We start from the raw sequence: 13,249 nt of genomic DNA, 5'->3' as shown, positions 1-13,249 counted from the left end.
CTGACTCACGGACTGACTCGACTTACTTCGCCCATTTCATTTTAACCCATGTCCTGCAATGCACATCCTTGGTCCTCACGATGACCGGCATTATAAGTTTTCATTTCACATTCCCTTCCGTCCGTTTTGCCTCCACCCAACACCAAGCCTCACAACAAACTTCTCCGCTGTTTCAATCAATGGGCCAGTGTGGCAATGACCGCCCTTTTGGCCCCGATGGGCAGAAAGTCTGTGGTGTGTGTGGTGGGAGTCCTGCAGTCGGTCAATAAATAAAAATATGAAATTATTCCCAATCCCAATCAATGCCGGGCCGAGGTTGACCTCCGGCCGGGAGTCGCTGGTACCGGGACATCGGCACTGGGCAAACAAAGTGCGTCAGCCTAGCGTGGTCCTTTCGTGTTCCGTCCGGCTCCACACGGTAGACGGATTGCATGTACACGGACAGTCAGTCCTTCGGTGACTTCGGACGGAAGCGAACGCACTTCTGGCGACGCTTTTGGCAGGGGATAGATAGTCCTGGAGAACCGTTGTCTCCGGGACCAGTGTATGGGGAAGTGAATCACCAGCAACCGAGCGACTGTCCAGGGGTCCCTCGCGCAGGAAGCCTAATCGTCCTTCGAGCTCGAGCGGGATTTCTGTTTGTTTCGCCGTTTTTTTTTTAATTTCCACACTTTTGGCCATTCGATTCGATTCCTGACTTCTTTGGGTGCGTGTGTTTTTTTCTTCTTCTAATTTTTCCGTGGTGTGCCTGGTTCGTTCTCTTTCGTTAAGGAACTCGCCTCGTAGCCATCTCATCATTGGTTTGCCATTTTTAGTGTTTCTGTTTCCCCTCGTTCGTCTCTATTTGCTTCTGTTTGCACGATATTTCTTCCTTTTGTGTCCATCGCTTTCGTTGAAACCCGTACTCTACGTTTTGGCCATCGTGTACGATCGTCTACGCCTGATTTTCGCCGAGTTTAGCCTTTAACCATGTCCCACCGTGCACCGTTCGATGACGATGCGTTACATTAGACAAGGCGTTGCTGGTTTGCCGACGGTGACTCTGGCCATAGTGGTACTTTCCGTTTGGTTTGCACTTCGTCATGTGGAGGCACAAGAAGGAGGGGCAATCGTACCGATCGAGAGCGATGGAAGTGGGACGAGCGAGTATTACCATCTGGAGACGGACGCCAGTGCCGAAGTTAAGGAGCGTCAGATGCAGGAACTGCGCGATAAACTGTCCGGTAGAACGCTCCGTGTCACTACACTTCAGGTGAGTGTTCAGGAGACAGGTCAAGTGCTGTACGTGATAAGATCGTTAACATATACACCCCTCAATCACCACCATAAAAGGACTGGCCGCTCAGCTACACGGCCAAGATCAACGGAAGCATCGTCGGTGGTGGGGTCGCGTTCGATTTGCTCGAGTTTCTGATGGAGAAGTTCAACTTCACGTACGAGCTGGTGATGCCGCGGCTGAACATTGTCGGTTCTTCGGACGATCTGTCCGGAAGTGTGCTCGAGCTGCTATCGAACGGGAGCGCCGATATGGCCGTCGCTTTTCTGCCAATACTGGCCGATGCCCGGCAGTACATCCGCTTTTCGACCGGACTGGACGAGGGCGAATGGATCATGATCATGGTACGACCAATGGAGTCAGCCAGTGGATCCGGTCTGCTTGCGCCGTTCAATCGGGATGTCTGGATACTGATCCTCGTCTCACTGCTAGCCGTTGGTCCGATCATCTACGGATTGTTGATCTTGCGCCACCGGTTGACAAGGGATAAGGAGCAGATACTGTACGGCTTACCACACTGCGTATGGTTCGTGTATGGTGCGCTCATGAAGCAGGGCAGTACCCTGTCACCAACGGGAGGTGAGTACAGCTGCCACACGTTTGTGATCGATTAGATCACAATCGGGCACAATTATGGGATGATTTTTTGATGAAGGTCTGCTAGGGCCCATACATGACCTTCATCGTAATCGCTGACAATGGTCACAGATTCGATTCCATTTCTAGAAAGCTCAACAGGCAACCAAGACACTTGATCGGCAAATGTGGCGGCTCTTGTGCAATCAATATTTTAAACTATCAATATCGCCGTGGTTGTGGCATAAAGGGGGTCACCGGAAAGGATTCCACCGAGTAATGATTAGCTTATTATTTGCAAACATCGTATCATCGTATTGACCTTTTACTGTTTGCCAAGATAATCGGCCAAATTACCGGCAATAACGATGCCATATTATTGTAGTACAAGAATATGAGATTAGAATCGAATTGAGTTTTCCTGTTTTCTTTTTTTTTCGTGTTTTGCTATACATTGCAACGTAGTTCACTTTGGTTGCTAAGCTGTAATATTAAATAATCAGAGCAACTAGCTGAAGATTTCCAATAGCTTTCCAATAAATCGCAATACTTAACACGGTCATTGGAACTTTAGTATCTGTAAGGTCTGTTCACGATCCGTGAAATTAATCTTTGCCCTTTCTCTTTCCGGTCAGACTCCACACGCATCCTGTTCGCCAGCTGGTGGATATTCATCACGATCCTGACCTCCTTCTACACGGCCAATCTGACCGCCTTCCTGACGCTCTCGAAATTCACGCTGCCAATCAACAATGCCGAGGACGTGCGGCGCAAGGAGAAACAATTCGTCACCATCCGGGGCGGTGCGGTGGAGTATGCAATCAAAAATGTAAGTCCACAGTTCGTTCTGCGTTCTTGTTATCCAGCTGCAAGTTGACTTGTTGACGCAGGCCGAGGTAGCGTCGAGGGTTGGAAAGACCACAAAAAATGGGGGAAAATGATTAGATCTTTCCGGATTGCCTCGTCAGCGTCAGTGATTGATGTAGTCGCAGGGCACAGGTGGCTACACGACGCTCAGTTCCTTAATTATGGATGAAACCAAAACCAGTGGACATCAAGACTACACTTCAGCACAACCGGGGTGGTGTTCAAAGATAAATTATTTTTGGTTTTCGATTACGCAGCTCACGCACCACAAGCGTCCTCCCGCAATCCCCTTCGTTCCCTAAAAATTACGTTAGATTGATGGCAAACAAACCTTGGGGCGCCAAATGCCACATAGACATGCTAAACGCCGGTTCCCGGAGCTTCACGCCGGTGCCAGTTTGTCTTTCACGTGCAAAGCAAACTTTCACCGTAATGTCCGAAGCCGTGCTAGTGCTGTGTGGCTCGGTAATGATGTATCGTCTTGATTTTGGGATTTTTCCAGCGCGATGAAACGCTAAACTCGCTCAGTGTACTGGTAGACAAGCGGTTGGTGGACTTTACGAGCAACATCAACGACAGTGATACGTTGGCGGACCGGGTCGCAAAACAGAACTACGTGTTCGTACGAGATCGGCCCGCTATCAATCATGTGATCTACTCGGACTATCTGGTACGGCGTAAGATCAATCCGATCAACGAGCGGGTACACTGTCCGTATGCGACGGCCACTACTCCATTTCTGAAGCGGAATCGTGCCTTCGGCTATCCCCTGTGGACCGAGTGGAACCGGCTGTTCGATCCTGAGTAGGTACCAGCGATTATAGCAGCCGAACACAATAATGATTACGAATTGCTTATCTGACTTCCCACAGATTGCTGAAAATGGTCGAAGGTGGTATCATCAAGTACAAGCTGAACGATCGGTTGCCAAAGGCCGAAATTTGTCCTCAGAATTTGGGCGGTACGGAGCGACAGCTGAAAAACCGGGATCTCGTCATGACGTACTTCGTGATGGTGACCGGCTTCGTGACGTCCATCGTCGTGTTTGTGACGGAGCTGGGTTTCCGGTTGCTCAATCAGCGAAAACTCAAGGAACAGCTCCGATTACATCAACAGCAGCAGCAGCAGCAGCATCCGAATGCCCGGAAATCTCCAACGGAACGAATTTCCTATCTGGGTCATCGGTTTGTGGCCAGTGATTCCCCACCGCCACCGTACGCGGAAGTGTTTAGCCGCCATCAACACGGAATGCTGGGTAACGAGCGAACAGGCAAGCTGTTCGGCCTGAACCTCGCCTACGGGTACGGATCGGAACAGGGCACCGGTAACCGGCAGATGATCAACGGTCGGGACTATATGGTAGTGCCGGAGAAGAACTCGCTCGGTCCGCGGCTCATCCCCATGAGAGCCCCTTCGGCGGCCATCTTTCAGTACTCGTACGCCAACTGAGCAAGCGGAAAATGGCGAAAACGGAACATCTAGCACACGCACACACCCACACACCCGGATTACAACATCACCCTGGAGACAGAACGCGTAAGACGTGCTTTGCAGATGAAGATGAGCTGGATCAAGCAGGACCTTGAGGTGAGAGGCAATTTGCAGCGTTTCACCCCACAAACCACATTTTCTCATTCCTCCTTGCTACGAAAAATGATGCACTATCGTGTGTTGATGTGTGAAAATGATAAATTAACCAGATAACAAAAAAACTGAAAACGATTAAATGGCAAACCAGCGCTAGCTGAAGATACCTACTGCACCGTGTGATGTGTTCTTGCATGAAAACAATTTGAATCAAATGATTAATCAATCATACATTTACCTTGCAACAAAAAATATATAAAATGGATTTGAAATATTTTATATTACTCGCGTAACCATCCCGCGTAACCACATTACATCTAGCTGAGTCCCGCTAGTACGCATATCAATTGTATTGCAACGTATCGACAAAACTGATACCAAAAATGAATGAAAAAAAAAACTATATTTTGAAATACTCTAATTGAACTTTATCGATCGCTAGAGGAGATATGAGGTAGCATACCACACCTAGAAACATACTACTTGATGAATACAAAATAATGCATATGACGATTTACATTACCATGCTGGATGAGAGAAGCGACAATGGGAGTATTGGAGGAAAAAGTGAATCTTGATAACATATTATACCTTGCACATTGAATGTACCTCGGAGGATTAGATTGAATTAGGTAGAGGGGTGAACAGCAAGTGCTGCATCGATTGCATCCGCATAGCTTGGTTCGCCTGAACGGCACGTCAGCGTAGCAGGATGTCTCCATTCCTCGGTTCGGTTCTTTCGACCCACACAATTTACACAGAACGCGCACAGACCAACCCCTTACCAAGCAGTTTCACAATAAACAGACAATTCTATCACCTATCATTTCATTCGTGATGCAACTAAACACAAAACGCTTCTCAATTACCTCTATGGACATGAAAGAAATTATCATTTTATTCTAGCAAACGGAGCATAATTCAAAGCTTAATACAAAGTTTGTTAAAAGTGTTGAAAGATTCTTACAGAAATCGTTATCGAACGGACTCTTCAAACAGTCAGTGACCATAATTCGCCAAGAGAAGCACTCACCATCGGGACATCGGGGGAATCGTATTATCACAGATTGAGGTCGTGTTGGTTGGCAGAGGAGACACAGGGCTCATTTTACAGTCCGAACAGCGACTTCAGATCATCGATAGTCAGCTTGCTGCCCTTGTTGCCCGTACCCGTTAGCACACCATCCGCAATCTCGAGCTTATGCTGCTGAAGCGCAAGTATCTTCTGTTCCACCGTTTCCTGGCAAATGAATCTAATGGAGAGGGGCAAAAAAGGGGATGTACTGTTAGTGAGCGCCGGCCCGGTATGTAGTGGTGCATGATGCGAAGACTTACTTCCAGATGTGGACCGGTTTCGTTTGACCGACACGATAGATCCGATCCTGTGCCTGGGCCTCGAGCTGCGGATTCCAGTGAGGATCGAGTAGAAACAGATGATTGGCACCGACAAGATTCAATCCCACACCACCGGCCGTTAACGAGAGCAGCATTATCTGTGAAAAGAAGGAGAAGATGAATATGGATTCGATCAAGAAACATTCCAGCACCAGATACCAGCAACACACCCAGCGACGGAACTTATTATATTAGCTCAATGCCGATGTTGATGAAATTCATTTTATTTTCCACAAATTTTCCTTCACACAAACACACACACACACAATGAACAGATCGTCCCGACAAAAGTATGATCACTACTTCTTCTTTTTCGGAACATTCTCCATCTCCATCATGGCTTCGTGATCCTTTTCTAGCTGTTTTGAGCGACGCCGGCCAAGCGGCGTCTTGCACCACCAGTACAGGAACGCTTCCTCTTCCTCTTTGTACACCGGCTCGAGGGCACTGCAATGGAGGAGGCATTTACAACAAGGAATACACCTACCCTAGCAGTTCCACATTACCTCAAAGCGTTAATGAGCTCAAGATGTGTGAGTGGATGGACACGCAGCTGAAGCATCCGCTTGCAGGTGATCACCTCGCGAATGCAGCGAACAACCGAACCGATCGTGTACCCGTCCGATATCTTGGCCATTGCACCCGTATCGAACTGACGGTGGACACCGCTGTAGTGACTCAGCAGCTCCTTCCAGGCGAACGAAAGGGCCCCATAGTCTGGTCGGGGAATGTAAATGAAGCGTTGATACGTCTGCACCATCAGCTTCATATCGGCCTCCCACGGGCAGTCTGAGGTACCGATCAGCATGATGCGATCTTCGGGCTGTATGTTTTTGACCAGCTTCGGTAGATCCTTCTTCAGCCGCTTCGGATCCGTCCGATCCGTCTTGGGAATCTTCTTCATGAATGGTTTCTCCGCGTCGCCAAAGTAGATGACCGAGGGTTGCAGCAATCGGGACACCTTCGAGATCAGATGCATCAGCATGATCAGTCCCGATTTGCCCGGATACTTGCCAACGATGTTGGGTGGGCTGATGTCGAACAGCACCGAGCCCGTCTCGGTACAGATCGCGTGCACCAGGGACGTCTTGCCCGAACCCTTCGGTCCAGCGATCAGCAGCGACTTGATGCAGGGCCCAAAGTTACGGATCGTCTCGGAACCGAGTGGCAGTATGCAGTACTGTTTGATCAGCTGCCGTACATCGCCCGGGGAGGGATTGAGCGCACTGCGTGCCGCATAGCTTAGATCGCCGACGTATGATTTGATCGGTGTCTCCGGATACTTCTTGATGATCCCGTTCGTGACCAGCTCCTCGAACAGTGATTCCGTCGTCCGATCGGGCGTCAGATCTTTGTCCTTCTTTTTCTTACCCTTCTTGCCGCTACGGCGAGCCTTTTTGCTACTCTTTTTCAGCTTCTTACCACCCCGATCGCGTTCCAGGGCGATCTGCAGCAGTTCCAGCTCCTGGCGCATGATTTCATCCACGATGCGGCGCAGTTCCGCTTCGACGTCGGCATACTTCTCCTCGTAGATCATATCGTCGTAGTACGTCTGGCGCAGATTTTGCGATTCGTCCTTACCCTTCCACACATCCGTATACTCCTCGATGCCGCACTTGATCTCGGGCAGAAAGGAGGACTGCATCGGTTTGAACGCTTTATCGAGGCCCTCCTCTAGTGACAGCTCACCGGGTTTCTTCTGGGCCAGCTTCTCCTTACCACCACCCTTTAGCTTCGATTCACGCGAGGACATCACCGACGAACGGCTCATTTCGCTCTCCGTCCCCTGGCGACTTAACAGATGCCGCGATCCACCCGCTTCCTCCGATGGAAAGTCTGGTAGTCGCCCGGTCCGCTTTTGATACTCCTTGAACCAGGTGCGAATCTCATCGGCAATATCCTCCGTCATCGCCGCACCCTGCTTCACGCTGATCTCTTCCTTCACGCGCACCAGCGATCGTTCGTAATCATCCTGGAATTGTTTCTGTTGCTTGTAGCGGAACTGCTTCAAATCTTCCAGCTCGTCGATGGCGGTCCGTGCCGATGTAACCGGTGGTGGCACCATACCAATCAGTATCATCTCTTCCATCTTCTTGCGTCTCGTTTGGCGACGTGTAGCATACCCGCGCCACGTTTTTTGGATCTTCATCGCCGCATTCAAACCCGTGGTCGACTTATCGCGACTACTATCCGGTTTGCCCTTTTCCTTCAGAATCTTCAACTCCTTCATGAACTGGGCTCTCAACCTTCCCTGGCGAGCCCGCTCGTGGGTCTGAATGATGCGTATCGCCTCCAGCTCGCTTAGTTCCTCTTCGACGACCTCTTCATCGAGTGCACCAATTTTCTTCAGTATGTCATCCATGAACTTCTTTCGTTCGTTCAGCTGTTCCTCTCGTTCCCGCCGGAAGTAGCGCGGCACGTTAATTTCCATGCTGAGCGGCGTTAGGCTCAGCTTCTCCACCACCGTATCGTTGTAGCTGAACTCGGTCATATCGATGACGACGAGATCGTGCTTCAGCTCCAACACTCGACCGAGACAGTTATCGAGCAGCTTTCGGATCAAGATGCGCTTCTGCGGCTGTACGATCTGATCGTAGATCTCCTCCAGCCGATTCGAGATAACCAGATAGCGTAGGTACAGCTCAAACACCTGGCCCTGGATTTCGCCTCGATCATGCTGTGCTTCGATTGCCTGATACTCGAAATCGTTCACCGCTAGCTTCTCGAGATCTTTCTGTGCGCCGGTCCACAATAGGTTGAAGGTACGATTCGACATGTTGCCTCTTCAGATTACATTCGATAACGATGCGATACGAAACACGACTTAAGAATAACACCAGCAATCGCGTGGCTCCAAACAACTTAAACTAATATTGACAAATGTTAAACAACTCGCATGCCGTCACCATGGTATCGGCCATCGCATGACCACGTTTAACTGCAACAGGTCATCGTAGTAGCACTCGGTTGCTACCTAGACGCTCTGCGCATGATCATGGAAGTTGCAAAATGTTGATGCCCCCCGCTTTAACGTAATTCAAATAAAAATTCACTCACCTTCGACTTTCCGGACGGCTTGTTGAACTCCAGGACGATATCATTCCGGAATTTTACCGGCACCTTTCCGTTCAGTGCAACGTGCGCAATGTTCCGGGCGGATAGGTGCGTACCCACGATGTCTAGTACGCTCGTCCACTGCGAAACGATGATAGCCTTATCGTCGGTGCCGATAATTTTCTCTTCAAGCAACTGCAACAGCTTTTCGATTTTCGAACTGATGCGCTCAAGGTTGAATACAGGGTTCGACTTGAGCATCACCTTGGACGAGGCCTTCGCGACAGCTTCCGGTTGATTGAGCTTGTCGGAAAGATTCAAAGATATCGACGACAGACTACCACCATTCTCTGTCTTTGCTTCCTGTTCCGCCAGGACATCGTTTAGCTTCAGTTTGTTCAGCTGCCCCAGCAGATCGAGTTCATCCTCCATCGATCGCTCATTGCTGTTGCCCGAGATGTCAAAGTTTCCCTCGTCATCGCTCAGCATCTTGTGGATCAGGCCCGGGTGGCAGCAAATCTGACGAAGGCGCAACAGCAGCACCAAAATCTGAAACTGCTGTACCTCAGCCTCCTGTCCCTTGTTGTGCATTCGCTTCAACTTCTGGTGCACCATCTCGAATGCATTGTTAGCCCCGCGGCCGGCAAACGTTGCCCGGAAACGGTTTCCGCCACCGAAAGCGTTCTCCTGCTCTCTCTCCGCCTTCTGGTGCAGGAACTGGGCGAACAGGGTCTTCGAGTATAGCAGCACCTTCTGGTAGACGTTCATCTCGTCCGTCTCGAGCGTGACATCGATCAGCTCGATCTCTTTCGTTGGCAGCGTGTTGAGTGATCCACGGTCCTGTAGCTGTTTCTTCGTTCGCCGCAACATGATCGACTTCATGATCGTGTTGAGACGTGTCTTGCCGCTCTCAGTCTTGTTATCGACCCACCGTTTCCAGTGCTGCAGATCGTCGAACGGTGAGCAACGCAGAAACTTCATCAACGCGTACACATCCATCTCCTTGTTCTGGATCGGTGTACCGGTCAGTAGCCAACGGCAACGGCCACGCAACTTACAGCACGCCTCCGACATGGCACTCTTGTGGTTCCGGATAACGTGTGCCTCGTCGAGGATCATACGCTCCCAGTTCACACCGAACAGACCGCCACCATTGCCCGTTTCGGCATCCTTGGCCTCGCGTGACACAATGTTGTAGGTCGTGATGACCACGTCGTACTTGGCGATGTGCCGTGGTTTCGTATCGCGCTGCGTACCGTGATGCACACAAACGGCCAACGAGTTCCGCTTGACCCGGTTCGTGATCTCACCTTCCCACTGGCGCATCAGAGAGGCCGGGCAGACGACCAGTGTCCCACCGGAATAGTAATCCTTACGGCCCTTTCCCTTCCAGCCCGCGTTCGCCACAGAACTTTGGTTCTCTTCGTTCTCCTCATCACTATCCATGGCTCCGGCCAGCTGCTCACCGTCCGGATCCAGCTCGGCCACCTTCAATATCAACGAGATCATGCTGAGCGTCTTTCCCAAGCCCATATCGTCGGCCAGGATGCCACCGCGCGGTTTCTGTGACTCACGCCATAGCATCCACGCCAGCGCATGCCGCTGATGGTTCATCAAACCGATCTTCAGCAGCTTCGGTGGATCAGCCAGCGTGTCCTCGCTGGGGCAGGTTTCGATCGACTTGTGAAGCGTTTGCAATCGATCGAGCGTGAGCATTTTCTGGTTTTCGAAGGTCGCAATACCTTGTTTGCCGGTATGCCGAGGTTGTATGTCATCTGTCGCTTTCTTCAGTGCATCCCAGCTAATGTGCTGCTTGGCTTCTCCTGGCCCTTGCCCAGGCCCTGTCCCTTCGCTCACGTTGCCCGAATTCTCCACGCTCTGATCGTACTGCTGGCGGATCGTTTGCTTGATGCCTTTCTTCGGTGTTGGTCGGGTAATTTCGATCGTTTTGGACAGTTCGAAAATCTGTTGCTTAATTTCGGCCATTCGGCGTACCAACCCGGCCCCCTTGTCCGGCAATCGGTTGCTGTTGCGCATCACATTCTCGATCAGCACGAGCTGCGATTTGAGGTCCGCCATCTGGCGAACCTTGGCATCGTACTCACTCTGCGAGACACGTTCCCGCACGAATGCCGTTATCGTGGGTTGTACCAGTGTTTGTGTCACCGAGCGACGCACCGGAGCTGGAGGTGGTTGTTCCTGTACCACCTTCACGGCTTCGTCTTCACTACTAAGTGAGAGTATCTCTTCCGATTTTTCTATCAACTCCACGCTGCTCGACTGATCTTTTTTATCTTGTGCGGGTGCAGCGACTTCCTCTTGTATCTGTGTCGATGATAGTTTCTGGGCGATCGATGCCCGTATGCTCGTCGAATGGCGACCAACAGGAGTCGCCGGAGCTCTAACCATCCGATCTCCCGACGACGGTATGAACTCGGCCTTATCGTCATCCGTTTTCAACGTAGAGGACAGCTTCATGCTGATGGAATCGTTTGCTTCTCCGTCGCCGTGCGCTGGTAAACCACGGTTGCCACCAACATGAGGAATGGATGATATCCGGTTTCCGGACACATTCACTATCGGAGATGACTCGAGTAGCGGCGCAGCTTTCTTCATCGTCGGAGCTGAACCAGTACCCGCATCTGCGGCATCGAAACTGTGCACCGACAGTGAAGCATCGAAGGAATCGTGTTCCGTTTTGGAGCTGTCGCGGGCAGAGCTCGCCGTTTCGTTGTCAGCCTCGGTTTCTTCTTCGTCGGAAGAGATCACTAAACGTTTTTTAGTGTGTCGACGGACTGCTACGATTTCATTTTCGCTCTCATCGCCCCCTGTCGCTGCGCTGCGGTCCGGTTGTTCTTCCTCCTGCTCCTCATCTTCACTTTCGTCCTCGCTGGACGAAGCAGGCTGAAGACCGTGAATGCTGCGGCGCGTCGCCGGCGAGTAGGCCCGATATTCTACCTTCCGTTCGTCCTCTTCCTCCTCTTCATCTTCCGTCAGGACACTTTTCTCTTCGGTAGGGCGCTGCGCCGCGTTACTGTCCTCCAGCTCCTCCTCGCTTTCGATGCTTTCCTCGGCCTGCCGCGGATGTAGTGACATGCGCTTGCTTTGCCGGTTCTTCATCCGACGCACCAGACTTTCTTCTTCCTCCTCTTCCTCTTCCTGCTCTTCAGTTTCGTCCAGCGTGGTGTTTTCCTGGACTTCCTCGTTCTCCGACGAGGCTGCAATTTTTTGAGACGAAAATCGGTCAATAAAAGAGCGAATTTCCCGGTCATTGAACAGATTCTACTTACTTTCATCGATCACGATCGAATCTCCGTCGGTGCGATATGATTTTCTCGATTTCTCGACTGCAAAACAAAAAACGCAAAACCAAAAATCAACACGATCTTGTTGAGTCCTGCAAAAAAAACCCAAACCTTACCCGAAAAGGATTCGCTCTCGTCACCCGATTCCGGCACGTAAATGCTGTTCTCCGTGGCCATGATGTGCGTGCGTGAAACGAAAACAGCGAACAAAACTGTGCAAAGTTAACAAAAAAACGCGAACAAAATGGAAAATCACAAAATCTCGTGCGTGACGCGCGCGCGAATTCGTTAATTTTGAGTTTGACAGCCAGCCAGGGAAACGCCTACTGCGCCGAGTTCGTGGCTAGTAGGCGATCCCCTCGGAGTCGCAGAACAATAGAAACACCTGAGCGCGCGGCGGAGGGACGGAAAATGTCCCCAACGGCGGTGGCCCCGGTGGCCACCTTCCACCGACGGTGCGGGAAACGCATTACGCTGACCAACGGGAACCGGACGGCGATGCGGAACGTGAGTGAGTTCAATCACGGACTCGTTTTCAGCGCAGAACCGCTCCTGCAAGACGGAGTTTTCGAAGTCCGGATCGACGAAAAGGTAGGTAGGGCGGTGACCTCGCCAGAACCAGCCCATTTTTCTCACTCCCACCACCTTCCCTTCAGATACAAGCGTGGAGTGGCAGCATCGAAATCGGCGTTACGACGGTCAATCCGGAAACGGCCGAACTACCGCCGTGCGCCACGAAACTGCGAAACTCCTGGGTGCTGTCCGGAATTTCCGTGTTGAAGGATGGACTGCTGCTGGTGGAATCGTGTGGCGTCGATCTGGAGAAGCTGGCCCGTGGCGACCGGGTCGGAGTGCAGCGAACATCCCGGGGAGAGCTCGTGTTCTACGTGAACGGGGAACCGCAAGGAATTGCGGCCCGGGATCTGCCGCGGTGCGTGTACGCACTGGTGAATCTCTACGGCAAATGTGCCCAGGTATCGATCTCTTCCGACAGCGCTTCCGGTGCGGGCGATCCAAGCGAATACGGCGGAAGTCTGGGAGTATCCTGCGAGGAAACTATCGGTGCTGGCCCTTCCTCATCGTCCTCAGCGTCACAGCAAGCGATTTCTCAGAACATCGACCGTCCCATGTCGGTGGAAATGTCTGTTAACGGCGGAGGAGGAGGAGGAGGAGGAGGAGGAGGTGGTGG

At 51.3% G+C, this 13,249-nt stretch overlaps 4 protein-coding genes across 4 annotated transcripts in view; 2 read left to right on the top strand and 2 right to left on the bottom strand.

Moving 5' to 3' along the window:
* Positions 1 to 468: 468 nt before the first annotated feature.
* On the top strand, positions 469 to 5,109 carry LOC125956284 (glutamate receptor ionotropic, kainate 2). Its single transcript, XM_049688006.1, has 5 exons — positions 469 to 1,252; positions 1,333 to 1,855; positions 2,488 to 2,681; positions 3,222 to 3,523; positions 3,592 to 5,109. Exons 1-5 carry the CDS (start codon positions 992 to 994, stop codon positions 4,166 to 4,168), a joined length of 1,857 nt encoding a protein of 618 aa, XP_049543963.1. The 5' UTR covers positions 469 to 991; the 3' UTR covers positions 4,169 to 5,109.
* Positions 5,110 to 5,189: 80 nt separating this feature from the next.
* Positions 5,190 to 8,477, bottom strand: LOC125956273 (dynein regulatory complex protein 11). Its single transcript, XM_049687985.1, has 4 exons — positions 6,208 to 8,477; positions 6,022 to 6,148; positions 5,642 to 5,799; positions 5,190 to 5,559 (listed from the first exon to the last, which is right to left on the bottom strand). The coding sequence occupies exons 1-4, from the start codon at positions 8,475 to 8,477 to the stop codon at positions 5,415 to 5,417; spliced, it is 2,700 nt and encodes an 899-aa protein (XP_049543942.1). The 3' UTR covers positions 5,190 to 5,414.
* A 198-nt stretch (positions 8,478 to 8,675) lies between these two features.
* LOC125958177 (transcription termination factor 2-like) lies at positions 8,676 to 12,237 on the bottom strand. Its single transcript, XM_049691342.1, has 4 exons — positions 12,177 to 12,237; positions 12,046 to 12,102; positions 8,759 to 11,973; positions 8,676 to 8,684 (listed from the first exon to the last, which is right to left on the bottom strand). The coding sequence occupies exons 1-4, from the start codon at positions 12,235 to 12,237 to the stop codon at positions 8,676 to 8,678; spliced, it is 3,342 nt and encodes a 1,113-aa protein (XP_049547299.1).
* A 184-nt stretch (positions 12,238 to 12,421) lies between these two features.
* Positions 12,422 to 13,249, top strand: part of LOC125956259 (neuralized-like protein 4) — a 6,213-nt gene continuing 5,385 nt past the window's right edge. Inside the window, exons 1-2 of the mRNA XM_049687950.1 lie at positions 12,422 to 12,651; positions 12,717 to 13,249. The exon at positions 12,717 to 13,249 is cut by the window's right edge and continues 3,423 nt beyond it. Of these exons, the coding sequence (XP_049543907.1) occupies positions 12,472 to 12,651; positions 12,717 to 13,249 (713 nt within the window). The 5' untranslated portion in view covers positions 12,422 to 12,471. The remainder of the gene's footprint in view (positions 12,652 to 12,716) is intronic.

The sequence above is a fragment of the Anopheles darlingi genome, chromosome 3 (genome assembly GCF_943734745.1).
Source record: "Anopheles darlingi chromosome 3, idAnoDarlMG_H_01, whole genome shotgun sequence".
NCBI classification, from domain to species: domain Eukaryota; kingdom Metazoa; phylum Arthropoda; class Insecta; order Diptera; family Culicidae; genus Anopheles; species Anopheles darlingi.
Note: the sequence above shows the minus strand (reverse complement) of the source record. Positions and strands in the feature narration are given on the sequence as shown.

Coding starts and splice junctions, on each gene's coding strand:
- LOC125958177 (XM_049691342.1), bottom strand. CDS start 12,237: ATGGCCACGGAGAACAGCATTTACGTGCCGGAATCGGGTGACGAGAGC. Junction 12,103..12,176: donor CGAGAGCGAATCCTTTTCGG/GTAAGGTTTGGG, acceptor TTTGTTTTGCAG/TCGAGAAATCGAGAAAATCA. Junction 11,974..12,045: donor TTCGATCGTGATCGATGAAA/GTAAGTAGAATC, acceptor AAAAAATTGCAG/CCTCGTCGGAGAACGAGGAA.
- LOC125956284 (XM_049688006.1), top strand. CDS start 992: ATGACGATGCGTTACATTAGACAAGGCGTTGCTGGTTTGCCGACGGTG. Junction 1,253..1,332: donor TCCGTGTCACTACACTTCAG/GTGAGTGTTCAG, acceptor CCACCATAAAAG/GACTGGCCGCTCAGCTACAC. Junction 2,682..3,221: donor TGGAGTATGCAATCAAAAAT/GTAAGTCCACAG, acceptor GGATTTTTCCAG/CGCGATGAAACGCTAAACTC.
- LOC125956273 (XM_049687985.1), bottom strand. CDS start 8,477: ATGTCGAATCGTACCTTCAACCTATTGTGGACCGGCGCACAGAAAGAT. Junction 6,149..6,207: donor GAGCTCATTAACGCTTTGAG/GTAATGTGGAAC, acceptor CCTCCATTGCAG/TGCCCTCGAGCCGGTGTACA. Junction 5,800..6,021: donor CCATGATGGAGATGGAGAAT/GTTCCGAAAAAG, acceptor TTCTTTTCACAG/ATAATGCTGCTCTCGTTAAC.